Below are 14131 nucleotides of genomic sequence, written 5' to 3'. Positions count from 1 at the left end.
AACGACGGAAATTTTTAGTTATCTTTTCCCTCGTATGTTTCCCTTGTATTCTTTCTCCAATAACCACGTTGCAAATTAAAAAAAAAAAAAAATGTTTTGTACGTATACACGCACACACGAGCACTCGCCTCCTGCGACCATTCCATCAGAATGAATTTTTGTTTCGAATGGTGCAGACTTAAGGCAAACACGTCCCCACCAACCTGCCAAACAATTGTACATCCAAACTTGTGTATCAGTGTATCACTGATACGATACAGCATTGAAGGATGAAAAAAATGGATCAAAACATTTACAAATTACAATCTGAAACTCGTTTGCTCGGCCATCGTTACGAAAAAGAATTCCTAAACCCTAAAATAAATTGCCACGTAGACAGGTTAAAAAACACTCGTTGAAAAGAAGACAGAGAGTTTCCTACTACCCTATTTTATACAAGGGTCTGGATGGAACTGCCAAAGCAATGGCAAGGACGTGCAGGCCTAATGAAGAAATGGCTTATTTCCAGCCATAGCAATGATCCGACGTTGACCTTCTAGGTCAAGAATGGCAATAACTCATGACTAGGTGCTTCCATGGGATCTGATCGACGACATTGACTGAGCAGATATAGATGCAGTTGGACTGTTGAGATCCCGCTCTCCATTCATCACTCGGTTTTTTCCACTCAATTTGTTCATTGCCTCTTCAGAAATCTCACCGAACCACTCATCATACGGAAGTTCACTGTCAAAGCAAGAAAAATTATTAGCATGGAAGAATGTTCAGAAATTATAAATTTGTGTCACCAAAGAAATATTAAAATTAGAATGGTCTCGTTTTCAGTATGTAAACAGCATTTGGCAGTCAAAGGGATCCCAGACACTGAAATGACTTCCAATTTAAAAGCTACACATGTATACAGGACAACATAGATGAAGAAGAAGCTGACAAACATCCGACCTGAGACACAACCATCAAAGGTTGTGTGACATCATGCACATAAATCAAGCAACTTCACCCCATTTCTTTGCACAAATTGAGCTACAAGTTAATTAACATTTAGCAACACTTTTCTATCTGACTGCTGGGTTTTACATCTTGTCACGTTCTTACAGATAATGGACCAATCGATGTTTCATTGTTCATGTTATCATGGACCACAGACAACATTGTCTTATTTTGGGTACAGCTGAAGCACACAAAAAAAGGTCAAGTTTAATATATTTCCCTCTAATTGAATGGAACAAGAAGCAAGAAAATGAATTCAAACAGAACATTTGCATGTTGTATCTGGTTACATTTCTCATTTTCTCTCACCCAAATTTACTAAGTTAATCGATTTCACAGACCATTTTTGTATAACCACTGATGGTCTAGGATTAGAAACCAATATCTTCTTCTTATAGCATAATCCTTTAGTATTCACATAATTTCTGTTAACCAGATGAATCTTACATATACATTGCATAACTTTAGACCACAGTTGCAGATATAAATGTACAAGGTTGAGGTGAGAAAACAAGTCTTAGTAAGATGTGATTTGGAAGTACGAAGCACTTTAAAACATTACTAAACGCAAGTAAAAGTGACATGTAAATTTGTGAAAACATGTTCAAAGTGCACACCAACCTTATCCAATCCCATATCAGATTTTGAAGCCCAAACCAAGTCAAGTAAGAGATTGAAGAAAACAAATAGATCTTTTCTTTGCAAAAAAAACCATCAGAAAAGTACATAATTGAATATAATTGTGCATTAATCATATCCAACACTAAAATAGAAACATAGTTGAATGGTTAAACACATCCTGTCTAGATAAACGTTCAAACAAAAATATTCAAGAGGGATAGATCATAGAAAATCTTATCTTTTCTGTGCTTACATGGACTTTGAATATGAATGAACTTTTACATTTGATGAGGCAGAAGGAAACAATGAGAAGGTTATCATCCTCACAACCACCTTTTGGTCTTTTCTTCAACTTTTTCTGCTATGCAAACAAAAGTATGCCCATAGAGCCTCAAAAAATTACGTGAAGCACTTGTCTACGTATGCACCTTAGACAAATGGGCTCTCCTAGGAAAGGCATTTTGGCCAGTGTCTGGAAGGTAGAGCGCAATTCAACTTCTGCAACTTCACGCTATTGTTTTCGCTTTTAAGAACTTTTAAATACATCTATGCCAGCACAGCTTCCGATCATCCAGCAATATATGCACACACATGAATTCCTATAACATACATTTCTTCCTTCAAACCTACGCGAGTTGAGTTAGCATGGTACGTCAAGTTTAACTTTTAATTTATCCATTAATCAGCCATTTTTGGATGCCACTAAAAACAGTTGGACCAAGTTAATCTAATGACCGAAACGAGGGAATAGACATGGAAAAGCCTACTGTTGTTACACGGACACAGAAAAATATTTCCGGCTATTCCAATACAAGGACAATTATTTGGGCTTAACCAGCCAAAATGCCAGGACCAAACAGACAGGATAGCAGGAATAACCAAGTTTACTTGAATCTGACTGTCCTTGTTCTAGTCATGAGAGACAAATTCCCCAGAGATGGCCAAACAGCAGAATATCCCGTAAGAAAGACGCAATATATTGTTATCTTTTAAGTCTTTCCTCAATCAGCACCTCTGCATAGTTCAATAACTCAAATTCACTTTGTCACGGCTTTTCACCAAACCCATGAGATCCAGTTTGCTTCATCTCAAATGAACAAAGTATACCTCTTAGAGTTTATTGATCACTATGACTATGTTCTCTGAAGTGCAATCTCTTTTTTCACAAAGTTAAACCAAATTTTTGTGCAATGAGAATATCGATAATGCAACAAGCAATTTGTGACAAAGCACTTATGACAACAGAGATTGCCATTGTATTCTTTTCCTTTCCACATAATGTCCAAACTCCTCTACTTGTATCAGTAGTAGTTCTAAAAGAAAATTACTGAGTTGTTGCCTATGAGCATATTGAATCCAGACTTCTGTTCACAATTATCCCAATTATTTTGCATCACCATACATACATATATGTATGTACACAAGTGTATATGTGCGAGGTTTTTCTCGGGTATAGTACAACGAGCTAGAAAAATGGAAAAATATGGAAAATTTGAAAAATAAATTATAAAAATCTTTAAAATTAGTGAAAACAAAATAAATGAAAAACAAATAAGACAACATCAAAAATAAGTAGATAAGCAACAAATAGAAATTAGAAAATGGAAACAAGCTGCTTCGCATTAACAAAAATGAAAAAAAAAATGTCTAAAAGGAAAAAAAAAAAACAGCAAAAAAAAACATGTTTCTTTTGTGTTTTTTTGTTTTGGCGTTTCCTCAAAAAAACAATGTTTTTTTTGGCTGACTTAATTTTTGCGCTTAACATGTTTTTCTTTAAACAATGCCCTTATTGAGACCACATATATATAGACTCATGCCTGTACGAATATGACATAGTACAGAAGTGCCAGTCTTTCCAGTTTCAATTCTTGTTGAACTCAACAGTCAGCCATTCGCACATAAGCATTGACAAATTTTGTCACAAAAAAAAAAGCTTGTTATATCAACAAAGTCATCTTACCTCCCAAAACAATGTCTTGTTCAAAATGCTACAGAATACCTAAGATATTAAGGGAAAATGAAAAATAAAATACTAACTAAGAGCAAATAAGCAAGAACAATAGTTACACTTGACTGGAAAATCAAACTAGCGTAGTGATATTTTTTATAACACTGTTAACTAATTAAATTTAACTGTTCTGTATTTTGATATTTTTCCAATATTCTTCTAAGGAGAACCTTATTGCAAAAGAAGCTCTTCATCAAGATTATCCCCCATCATTCCTGACATCATTTAGACCAAAAAGCAGAAAATAATGCATAAAACATGTACAGAGTTTTTATTGAAACTGTACTGTATGTACCTGTATGGGTCCATCCCAGTTGAAGCGAAGGCATTCATGGCTCTAGATATGATGTCCTTGATAACTTGATGCAAGTGCCGAGATAGATAACGCCCTTGGGAAGAAATTCTAGTTACAAACTCCATGTCTAACAAAAACTGCATAAAAAATGTCGATGTTTAAGATACTAATTGACAATGCAGCAAGCAAGGTCATTAAATTACGTACCTGCTTCAGACCAAGAGGTCCCAAAGCCTTTGGGCCATCCTCAATATCATCCCAAAAACTCTGGTCTTCTGAAAGCCATAAGATAACAGTTTCAGTGAGCCTCATCAAAAGAACAGTGGCAAATCTTTCCCGGCCAACGAACATATCTGCAGCTATGCTTGCGACCCTGTTAAGCTTCAGATAAAGTTCCTGAAATGTCACATGGATAGGGAGCAAAAGAAGGGATTATTCAGAAGCATATGAACTAGCACACTTTTCAGCAATGCATGCAAAATGTGAAAAGGTAGAAGATTCTTGTCTGACTACTTTATTGGCTAAAGTTACCACTGGCATTTTCTAATTCTTTCTTATAATCTACTTTCATGCTTATAGGAAAACAGAAAGGCACACATAATTATGCAATTGTCAAGCATTTGTTATATGCATATACTGACCAACAGTAGCATAACATGTTAAAACAATGGATGATTGCTCTAAATGTTCCTTGAGACTGAATTTAGAAAAATCAACTATGAATTCATTTTATTAAATGTAAAAATTCATGAAGCAAAACAGCCTCCAGATTGAAGCAATATTACAATTTCTATATTCCTCATCGCGCTGCTTAAAGAAACTTTAGGAAAGATCGTTCTTTCAGAAGCCAATGTCATGATTATTTGGAGGCTGGTCACCATGAAGATAATGTCAGTCAATCAAATCATAGGCCAAGAATGACTGATGAAGAATCATGTGTGTCGACAGCTATATTATTGTAGAGGACAGAGAACGAATCAATCAATATTTTCAGCTTAATTTGTTTCTTTAGTGGCATAAATTATTTCAAGCAACAGAGAATCAATCACAAAATTCCAGGTTGTCCAGCACAGACTCTACCATGTGTAAGCATTTGCATGATTTTCTAGGCAATGCAATTTTGGAAACTTATAGAATTCCAAGAACGTATATAGCAAAGCAAACATGTCAAGTACTGGAGTTTACCTTCTCAAATCTTTCAAAGAAAAAAAAAACCTCACACACGGCAAAAAAAAGGCTTCAAATAGTGGTTTGACCAACAAATACGCATTATGATGTAAGGAATTTGCACTAGCTATCTGTGGTTGAGAAGTACCTGAAAGATTGGAGATGGGAACCAGTCAGGCTCATCTGCATTTCCATCCATATGGATATACATCTCAGCACTCAAATATGTTTCACCATCTTCTGTGAAGATGAGATCAAGAGCATGTTGTCTACAAAAACTATCTCGCAATCTGTCTACGGAACGTTGCAGCCGCCTTCTCCATTCTCGCTGTTCAGGAAGCCGGCTCTGCCTTTCAGAAGCTCTCTTTCTTGTATCATCCCTAGCACTTGCCTGATAAGACGGGGCAAGCTTCATGGCAGCACGTGGAAGGAGTTCATCAGCTAATAATGATGCATTGGCCAATAAAGCTATTTGTTGTGCCTCAGTATCAGCCATTTTAACAATTTTATTCCCAGCGCCTCCTCCATCATCCTCCATCGAACCAGGCAAAGCATTTATTAGAAGGTTGATATATGAGTCAAACACTTGAAAAAGACCTTCTAATGTTGTATTGCCTAGTTGCATGCTGAGCAGTGGCGCAACATCTTCACAGAAATCCTGCAGGAATAGAGTAAAAAATCAAGGCCACATATCTGGAAAATATGATAAGTAACAGCAGCAACATACAAATCATTAGAAAGAGAAGAAGCATTGTAAAAGGTCTGATAAATGTTTGAGGACATAGCCAAAGTAGTGATGTTCAAACACAAGAGATTATTTAACATCAATACAAACAAAGATGCTAAGTAAGAGAAACTGATAACCCTGAAGAGGGGAGAAAAATGGAACAAAGAATAGTCCCATAATGGGAGAAGAAAATGCAAATCTCTTAAAGACAACTGTTCAGGAAATGCCAGGAATCAAAGCTTGATCAGCAAATACTGCCATATGAAATTAGTATTGAGTAAACATATAAATGTAATTATTAGGTACAGGTACTCTGCTGATGCCAGGCACTTAACTCTGGCTTCTGAAACTTCAAGAAGAAAGCACCCCCAACTCAAAATTTAAGTGCTTGATATGGTTGTCAAAACATAGTTTCTGATTTTAGTTATCAGTCAAAGGTGGTTGTGGTGACACTCAATCATGGAAAACCAACTTCAGTACAACTACGTAAAACCCCAAAAGGCAAAATGATAACCATGTACAATTGAGACAACATCAACTCCCATATTCCCAAAAAAAAAAAATAGATGGATCAAGAGGATAAGGTGACAAACATGCAAAAATGAAAGAATGGAAAATAAAAGCAGGATAAGCTTTCATCAGGATTCACAAAAAAACACAGATTCACCTGAACCATGGAGCTGAGCCTATGCGCACTACTTGAGAGCTTTGGCTGGAAAGCAATACCACTACTAACAGCAACACTGGAAGATCGAGGCCGGCCACCAACTGGTGCATATGTGAGTAACCAATCATCAGCAGCAGCAAAGGCAGCAGTGCTCTCCCTAATTCTCTTCAGGTTAGCTTCTAATGCTTGCTCAACACTAGGCCTGAACAGCCTCAACAAAACAGGACAAAGTGTTAATCCATAAGCTTCCAAAAGAGAACAATGACCCAGTGCAATTTGAACACATTCTGCAGCGGCTCTCAACCCTCCAGCAGCTGCTGATGAAGCTAAAGCATGTCTCTTCACAAGAAGAGCAAAAGACTCAGTCTGCTTACTAGACCACATAACAAGCTCTGATGCGTATGCTGTCTCCTCCCCAAAGACAGATAAAGAATCACTGGCAGCCTGGGCAATAGCAGAAAACACTAGCTGTGAGAGAGCTGCAGTATATGCTCCACCATATGAGGTGCTTGAAGGTCGTAAATTTTGCATATTGTACTGAAGTCTTTGATGGTGTGCATTGAGCAGCAAAGTATGTGCACGAGGCCCATCTCCAAGTCTTTTAAGAGCTGAAACTGCTGAACGAAGCTCCACACCTCGTGTAGATGGCTGGGATGCAGTTTCTGCAAGTTGATCAGCTAACTTCATTCTATGTTCAGATATAGCAGAATGTAATGATGAGAGAGATGCTGGGTTCAATGTCTTCTGCTCTTGTGCTTCAGCAGCTATTTTTTCACCTTCATCAAGAGCAGCCAAAGCTTCATCTATTCTTTTTTCCGCCAATAAAACATCAAGGATATCAGGAAATTCAGCAGCCCATTTCTCAATATCTGAAGGCTCGCCTTCCTCAAGATCAGAAAGGTTGTCTGATGCTGAACCATCAAAGCCGCTAGATAATGAATTGATGTTCACACCTTCAGCCAAAGCATGGATGAAGCCTGCTTGGGTAGAGAGAAGATTTCTAATAGACAACAGTTCTCCCTCCAGATCAGATATCTCCTTGGAAGTCCTAAATTTAGAGATCATAGCATCAATATGCAAAATTCCAAAAAAGAATGACTATAAAGTCTGATAAGCACTAAAAATGACACTATCCTTCAATCAAATAGAAGATCATTCCACGAGCAGCAAAAGATTGACTGTAAATAAATAAAAACATATATTTAAATGGAAATAAAGTCAGAAACATATACATCTATGCAAAAATGCAAAAATACATTTATAGATCAAGAATTAGTCAACTGACCAACTGCTAGGCTTCCTAATGACTTGTCTGACCAACTAGTAGTAGCCGCCGACTTGAAACACAAGTCAGTCGATAACCGACTTGCCAAACAAGGTAACCAATTAGTTGAGATTTTGACAACTAAGATTACAAGTAATGAAAAATACTAAGAGATATGCAAAGGTACTGACAAGTGCTCTCTGGCATCTTATGCAGCACAACATGATCTTCAGGCAGCAACATTGTCAAAATCTGCAATTTATCATTTACATAGTGCTCTTTCCTCAGAGGATAACAAGGAAAACCTATAGTATGCTAAGACAGCCATGTGAACTAGCCACCAACTAATATTGAAATAACAAGAGCAAAAAACAGAAATCAATATATGTTGAAACCACCAACTCATAATACTAAATAAAGGACATACAATCTCATGTCTCCCTCAAGCACCAGATGCATTCAAAAACTACAACCAGGTGCACACCCTTGAAGAACAATAGATGCTGACATTCACTATCACGATACATTCCATCAGACAGTCGATAGTCAACATGCATTCCAAGGAGCTCCAGAGATGTTACTCATTAACACAATGAACTCTCCCGATGACTTAATTCTCCTCTTCCATATATTCAACCTTAGCTTGTTAGTGCTGTATGTTTCATTATGATCTGCAAACTTGTACAACCATTTTTTCCAGTTATTAGTACCATCGAGGCTTACAGCACATAGATTGAAGATATACGGTTTACAAAATGTGCATATCAAACATTCACATGCCCCTCGCACCGCTTCCCTAACACAAAAGGGAGGTCCTTCCAAGGAGTTGCCAGTCATCATGTCCTTCTCTTTTGACTTTTGTCCTTGTCCTGTTAATGCAACAAGCTGTAGCCCATGATGAACTGGCCCTAGAAGCCACAAGTATATTACCATGCATTTTAGTTCAGTGACTCCAATAGGATAAATGAACAGATGAAACGTGACCAGCAAACAACAAAACATGTCAATCATTGCAGCAACCAATAAAATCCAATTAAGCCTTCAAACAACTTGATGGTCACCAAATATGTTCTTTGTAATAGCTGCACAAAGATTATCCTCATCAGCAACTTGAAGAACCAGTTGATTCCTCCTTCATAAGTTAGTATTCTTTCTATTCAATGCTTCATAAAGCAACAAACAAGAGCACTGAAAATTTGAACATTCTACAGAAATAGAAAGGTATGCATTATTTGACTGGATGCAAGTCTTCCACTAAAGGCCGAAAAGGACTAAACAGCTTTCCTGTATGGACCACCAAGTACTCAGAGACCACTCATCATCAGTTTTTTAGCGAGGGTTCTGCATATTTGCCTTGTCAGACATCACAGGGGTAGACAATTATTGTGACCTATGGCTCTTTGATGAGTTTCATGAACAAGACAAAAACTGCAGTTATGCCTTTTCTACAATTCAAATGAAATACAAAGTTCTTAAAAAATAAGCAATGATTACACATAATATGCTACATGGTTTAAAGATTGCTAATACGAAGATGTTGCTATTGAAGATCAGCCAGGCAAAAGTAGCTGCACATGGCAAAGGCTCATTACTCTAACATACTTGATAGTAAACAAAAAGGATTAATGCAGAAATATGTGAAGCAAAAGCAAGGAAGTAAGGACTTTGAAAATATTTCAGTAGTTAGGATAACAGGATTCTTAGAAGTGGTGTCAAGTGGAAAAGAGAGAAAAAAAAGCAGGGTAGTGAATTTTAATAGAGAAGTGGATTTCCTGGTAACTGATTTTAAATAAGTTTCTTGCGCTCAAGAGAACAGAAATATGAGTGATCAATGTATATAGCCAATTTGTAAAGTTTTCTCAACCCTTTATTTAGGCACGTCTCTTGCATCATCATCTAGTTGGCTGTTAGTCTGTTACATTAACTGTAACTAATTTACCAAGTCTTACCAGAATGGCAAAAGCAGCTTAAAATCAATCTTCATGAAACAAAAACAATCTTGGATATTTTCCTTTGAGAATTTTCAGATTTCCCCTTAATTCAATCAACTGTAGAAAAAAAAAAGCATTTCTCTTTGTTCAATCACAAGAAACCATAAGTGAATGTTGATTGTGATAAGTCATATTCCTTCACCATGTGCAAGAGCAAATGAATGGTGGATCTACAAGGAAACTTTTGATATGTAAATACATGCAGATACAAAGGACAACCATCATAAAAAGTATAAATGTTATAGGACAAGCATGAATTCCCTTTAATATATGTGTATGAATAATGATGCAAACCTTATGAAGGCCGAATAGTTAGCATAAACACTTTTGCGCATTTCTTCTGCAGAAGCCTTCTTCAAATCATTAAGGTATGTACACAACTGCCTTATTTCCTGGACAAGCAAAGAAGATCATCACTGGTTGACCATTTTAGCTGTTACCTAATTCAAAAGATATCCACATAAAGTATTGAAGCACGAAATCACCTGCCATGAATTCCGTGAGATGGACACAAACCATTTTACACACATCCAAAGTGTGCAGCCACTGTCCTCATGATCAAAGATAATTACATACATGATGAAATAGTCACTTCTTTGGAGCAACATGACCAATTACAATTAGCAATTATAGATCAATTAATTAATTTAATTAGTTCTCATCACTACGCAAACAACAAAAACTTTTGTTCTTGCAGTACCGTAAGGACGAAGTTTAAGAAAAGAATGCAAACCATCTTATTTTCAGCTCATATGACCAAGCTTGTTGTATATCATGACCTTTTAGTCATAAGCCCCTTACTTCATTTTTTGTATCTTCATATTAAAATTGTCCTATCAGAAAAACTTATTCTCTTTTTACTCTGAATAACGGCTATTCCACCCCCTTTGACCATAGATATACACCCTTAAAATGAACCAGCGTTCCTGCTTTAGCTAAAGTCTATAACAAATGACAAAACTCCTCTATTTTTTATAATTGAAAGATAACTTGTAATAGAAGAAATTTAGGTTCTCTAAAGCATTCGTCCAAATGCAGACATCTTTCAGTAATGGCTGAAGTTGCATTTATGGCCTTAAAAGCTCTATTTGAAATATCAGCATGCACACTTGTTTAAAATTTGAAACAGCAAATTTATTAGGAATGGGAAAATTAAAAGGCTGAATTCTGCTATCAATGTGTAGGCTATATATGTATGGTTCTTCCCACAGACCTGCCTCTTTTGCTCTATGCTCATCTAATCTTCTATAGGTTCAACCATGAAAGCAGAAGATTGGGATTCCTCACAGGTCACAACACCAAAACTAGTCCTTGTCCGATATAGGGAGAACCTAGTACTCAGGCCATAAGCATATCCGTCAATTTTGGTAACCATACCTAAATTATCTTGCCAATTTTCATGTCAAATATTGTATCAAGAACTACTAATGTTTATCTTGGCATGCTATATTAAACAAAACATAGCCAAAAGATGCAGGATACTTAAATTTTGAACAAGACTGGGAGAATGAAGCCTCTAGGTAGACTACTGTAGTATCCAAAAGAAGAAAGAAATAAAGACCCTTTCAAAGAAAGGAGAATAACAGGAAGCAAATGTAGCAGCAGCCGCACGTATGGTTCAAATCCATCAGGATTTGACGAGTGCAAAACATGATAGTTGCAACTAAAGAACATCATAGATCCATCACTAGTGGGAGGAACCGTTGTTCTTCTAATAACTGGCGACAAAGAATCCCATTCTGCATATTTGATATTAAAGGAAAAAATGGGCGTTAGGATCGTCAATTTAGAACCAAGTTCACGTGCGATTTTAACTCAACGAGAAAAACTTTTGAACTATCAACTATCCAAATTAACCAAGCCACTTGGCAGTCAAATTCAACAATCAGCAATAGAGAACACATAATCCGAGCAACTTTCCGATGACACAAATCAGTGACCCTCATACGAAGCAACCAAACACAACGAAATGTCACAAAGAGCCGGCTACACACATCAATCATAAAATCTCAGTTAACAAGGACGAAACCAAAAGAATCACAAATTCTCGAGACAAAAACAAGCGCACAACCTTCTCGTTCACGCTCTGGCATTTCGACTGGACGTAGGAGTCAGGATCGAATGAATCGGCCTTGAAGATCTTAAGCTTGTCACTCAATTGCGCTGCGTTCTCCTGCGTTTTGTCCCCGGCTGAAACAACACCCGAAGCCCTCGAACGGGACGACTTCGCCGACGCCATTGCCGCTTGATCTTCCCCAGAAAGGTCCTAATTCCGATCTCCCCAGAAGTTCTTCCTCCTCAATCTTCTACCCTAGAAGCGCCCCTCCTTCCCTTTGGACGATGGGCAGCCCAACCACCCACAACGCCTCTTCCCCCCTTCGGAAACCAAAATCCCTCAACACAAGGCGTCAAAATCATCCGAACATATGGATCGCCTCCTTGCAAGAACCAACAATTTATATTTTGAATTGAAGGATGAGAGAAAGAAAAGAAAACGAAACACAGGCTTTTCAAACCTTGCGTTCGGGTGCCGTGACGGTTTTATATTATTGCCGGGACGGGGGAGAAACGCTTCTCCTTTTTTCTGTATTCAAGCTGGAACTTGTCATTATTTATAAATATTTTACAATTTTGTAAGCGGCAAAAGGTCCCAACTCACCTAATCATTTGTCCTTCTTTTTCTTTAATAAATTTCATTAGTCATTTACAGATAAATAAGGAAGCAAAAATATGACAAATTAATGTTTCAAACACTAATTATATTAAAATAGTATGATGATGTGAACAATGAATTTTGAAAAAGAAACGCGAGATTATGGTTTTTTTCTAATATAAGAGAAAACGACACTCGATATACGTTTGGATTGGAAAGGATTTGATAGGTCAAAAAGGCTTTGAAATGGCAATCGACACAAATTTTCCTTGTGATTTTTAGTCAAAGGAAGATACAATACCATCATAATCTTTGCCTAAGTTTGATTTTTTCATTAATTATATATTTTTCTTGCATATGTCACCCCTTGATCAAAGGTTTCATAATGTTTTTTTTTTTTTTGTTACCCCATAAAAATATTAACTTGCTTTTGTATTTCTTCGTGTAGTTGTTTAGCTTGTAATTTATTTGTAGAAAAGAATCACAAGAACATGAAGATGCAGCGGGTCAACCTTGGAGTCTCCACATATGTTTACGATTCTTCGAGACATGGAAGTCAATTGGGTCGCTTAAATAACTTGCAATTGGAAAATATTTTTCGGCTAGCAATTGACATTCATTGCCTCATGCGCTAATGAACCTTACAATTTAGTGACGGAAAATTCAGATTGCGTGATCAACATTTATTTAGTTTACTATTCACAGCTGATCAGAAAATGGACAAAATTCAATGTGACTTTAAAGATTGAGATTGCAGTTTGAAAAAGCACCTAAACTTTTGTGCTAATCAATATTACACCAAATATATGACATTATTTCGGCAAAAAATATTAAGGGCAGAGCTAGTGATTTTTCATAAGTTTCAAAATTTTGATAGAAGCCAAAATATAATTCTTCAAAATTTTATGTAGAATACATTAAACCTTTTAAAATTTATATGTGAATTAAAAGACAAAATTGAGGGAGAGCCAGGCCTCTGGCCCTCACCTAAGTCAGTCATGTTCTTGCAGCCTAGGCATGAGGTCGGGCGGTTGATGGGTTTACGATTTGAGGAGGAGGAGCATTAAGCCTGGTTAAATTCAAAAATATATATTTTTAATATAAAATAATATATAAATATAAATAATCATAATAAAATATTATATTTATATATAAAAGTTAATAAAATATATATTAAAAAAATATTATCTAGCCCACCCGAGCCGACTCAATGCCCTTTCTTCTTGGCTCGGGCCTAGACCTGAGTCCGGTTGGGTAAGCCCCTGCTGACTCCCCTTTGACTCGGTCTATGTGAAACTAGGAACCAAGGAGAACGATTTGAGGAGATGAAGCATTAAGCTTGGGCAGGAGTGGAACCAATATTTTTTTCAAGGGCGGGTCAAACGGTCCATCGAACTTATTCGAATATGGTCAAACTAAATCTGAATATAAAAAATACATTACCCGACCAAAATTTTTTAATTTTTGTAATGTAAGTTTTTTTTTTCAAGTAGTTGGGGCGGGCCACACCGCCACGGCCTAGGCGCCCCCTTCCGCCCCTGAGCTTGGCATTGGACTGGCCCAATAAGGAGTCGTGACACTATAAACCCAAGCCCACATCTGGCCCGACACTTAAAACCCGAACCCCAAGCAACTATAGCCAAGCAACTATAGTTGGGCCTTCTTAATAAAAAGTTTTCATTTGGCCTCTAGGTTTCGTCATCCATGAATATAAAAGTTCAGTTAAGCTCTCAGTTCTTATAGTGAGA

General features: G+C 36.9%; 1 protein-coding gene across 1 annotated transcript; it reads right to left on the bottom strand.

Moving 5' to 3' along the window:
* Window positions 1-214: 214 nt before the first annotated feature.
* LOC116250212 (exocyst complex component EXO84B-like) lies at window positions 215-12308 on the bottom strand. The gene is made up of 7 exons (XM_031623722.2): window positions 11802-12308; window positions 10025-10122; window positions 6476-7523; window positions 5230-5739; window positions 4122-4310; window positions 3915-4051; window positions 215-726 (listed from the first exon to the last, which is right to left on the bottom strand). Exons 1-7 carry the CDS (start codon window positions 11967-11969, stop codon window positions 564-566), a joined length of 2313 nt encoding a protein of 770 aa, XP_031479582.1. The 5' UTR covers window positions 11970-12308; the 3' UTR covers window positions 215-563.
* Between the last annotated feature and the right edge of the window lie 1823 nt (window positions 12309-14131).

The sequence above is a fragment of the Nymphaea colorata genome, chromosome 3 (assembly GCF_008831285.2).
Source record: "Nymphaea colorata isolate Beijing-Zhang1983 chromosome 3, ASM883128v2, whole genome shotgun sequence".
Lineage (NCBI taxonomy): Eukaryota > Viridiplantae > Streptophyta > Magnoliopsida > Nymphaeales > Nymphaeaceae > Nymphaea > Nymphaea colorata.
This window is presented reverse-complemented; position numbering and strand designations above follow the sequence as displayed.

Bases quoted from the DNA above. Each gene is read 5' to 3' on its own strand.
- LOC116250212 (XM_031623722.2), bottom strand. From the start codon at position 11,969: ATGGCGTCGGCGAAGTCGTCCCGTTCGAGGGCTTCGGGTGTTGTTTCA. The intron at 10,123-11,801 runs GTTGTGCGCTTG...TTGCTTGTCCAG, and splicing joins GCCAGAGCGTGAACGAGAAG to GAAATAAGGCAGTTGTGTAC. The intron at 4,311-5,229 runs GTACTTCTCAAC...GTGACATTTCAG, and splicing joins TCCCATCTCCAATCTTTCAG to GAACTTTATCTGAAGCTTAA.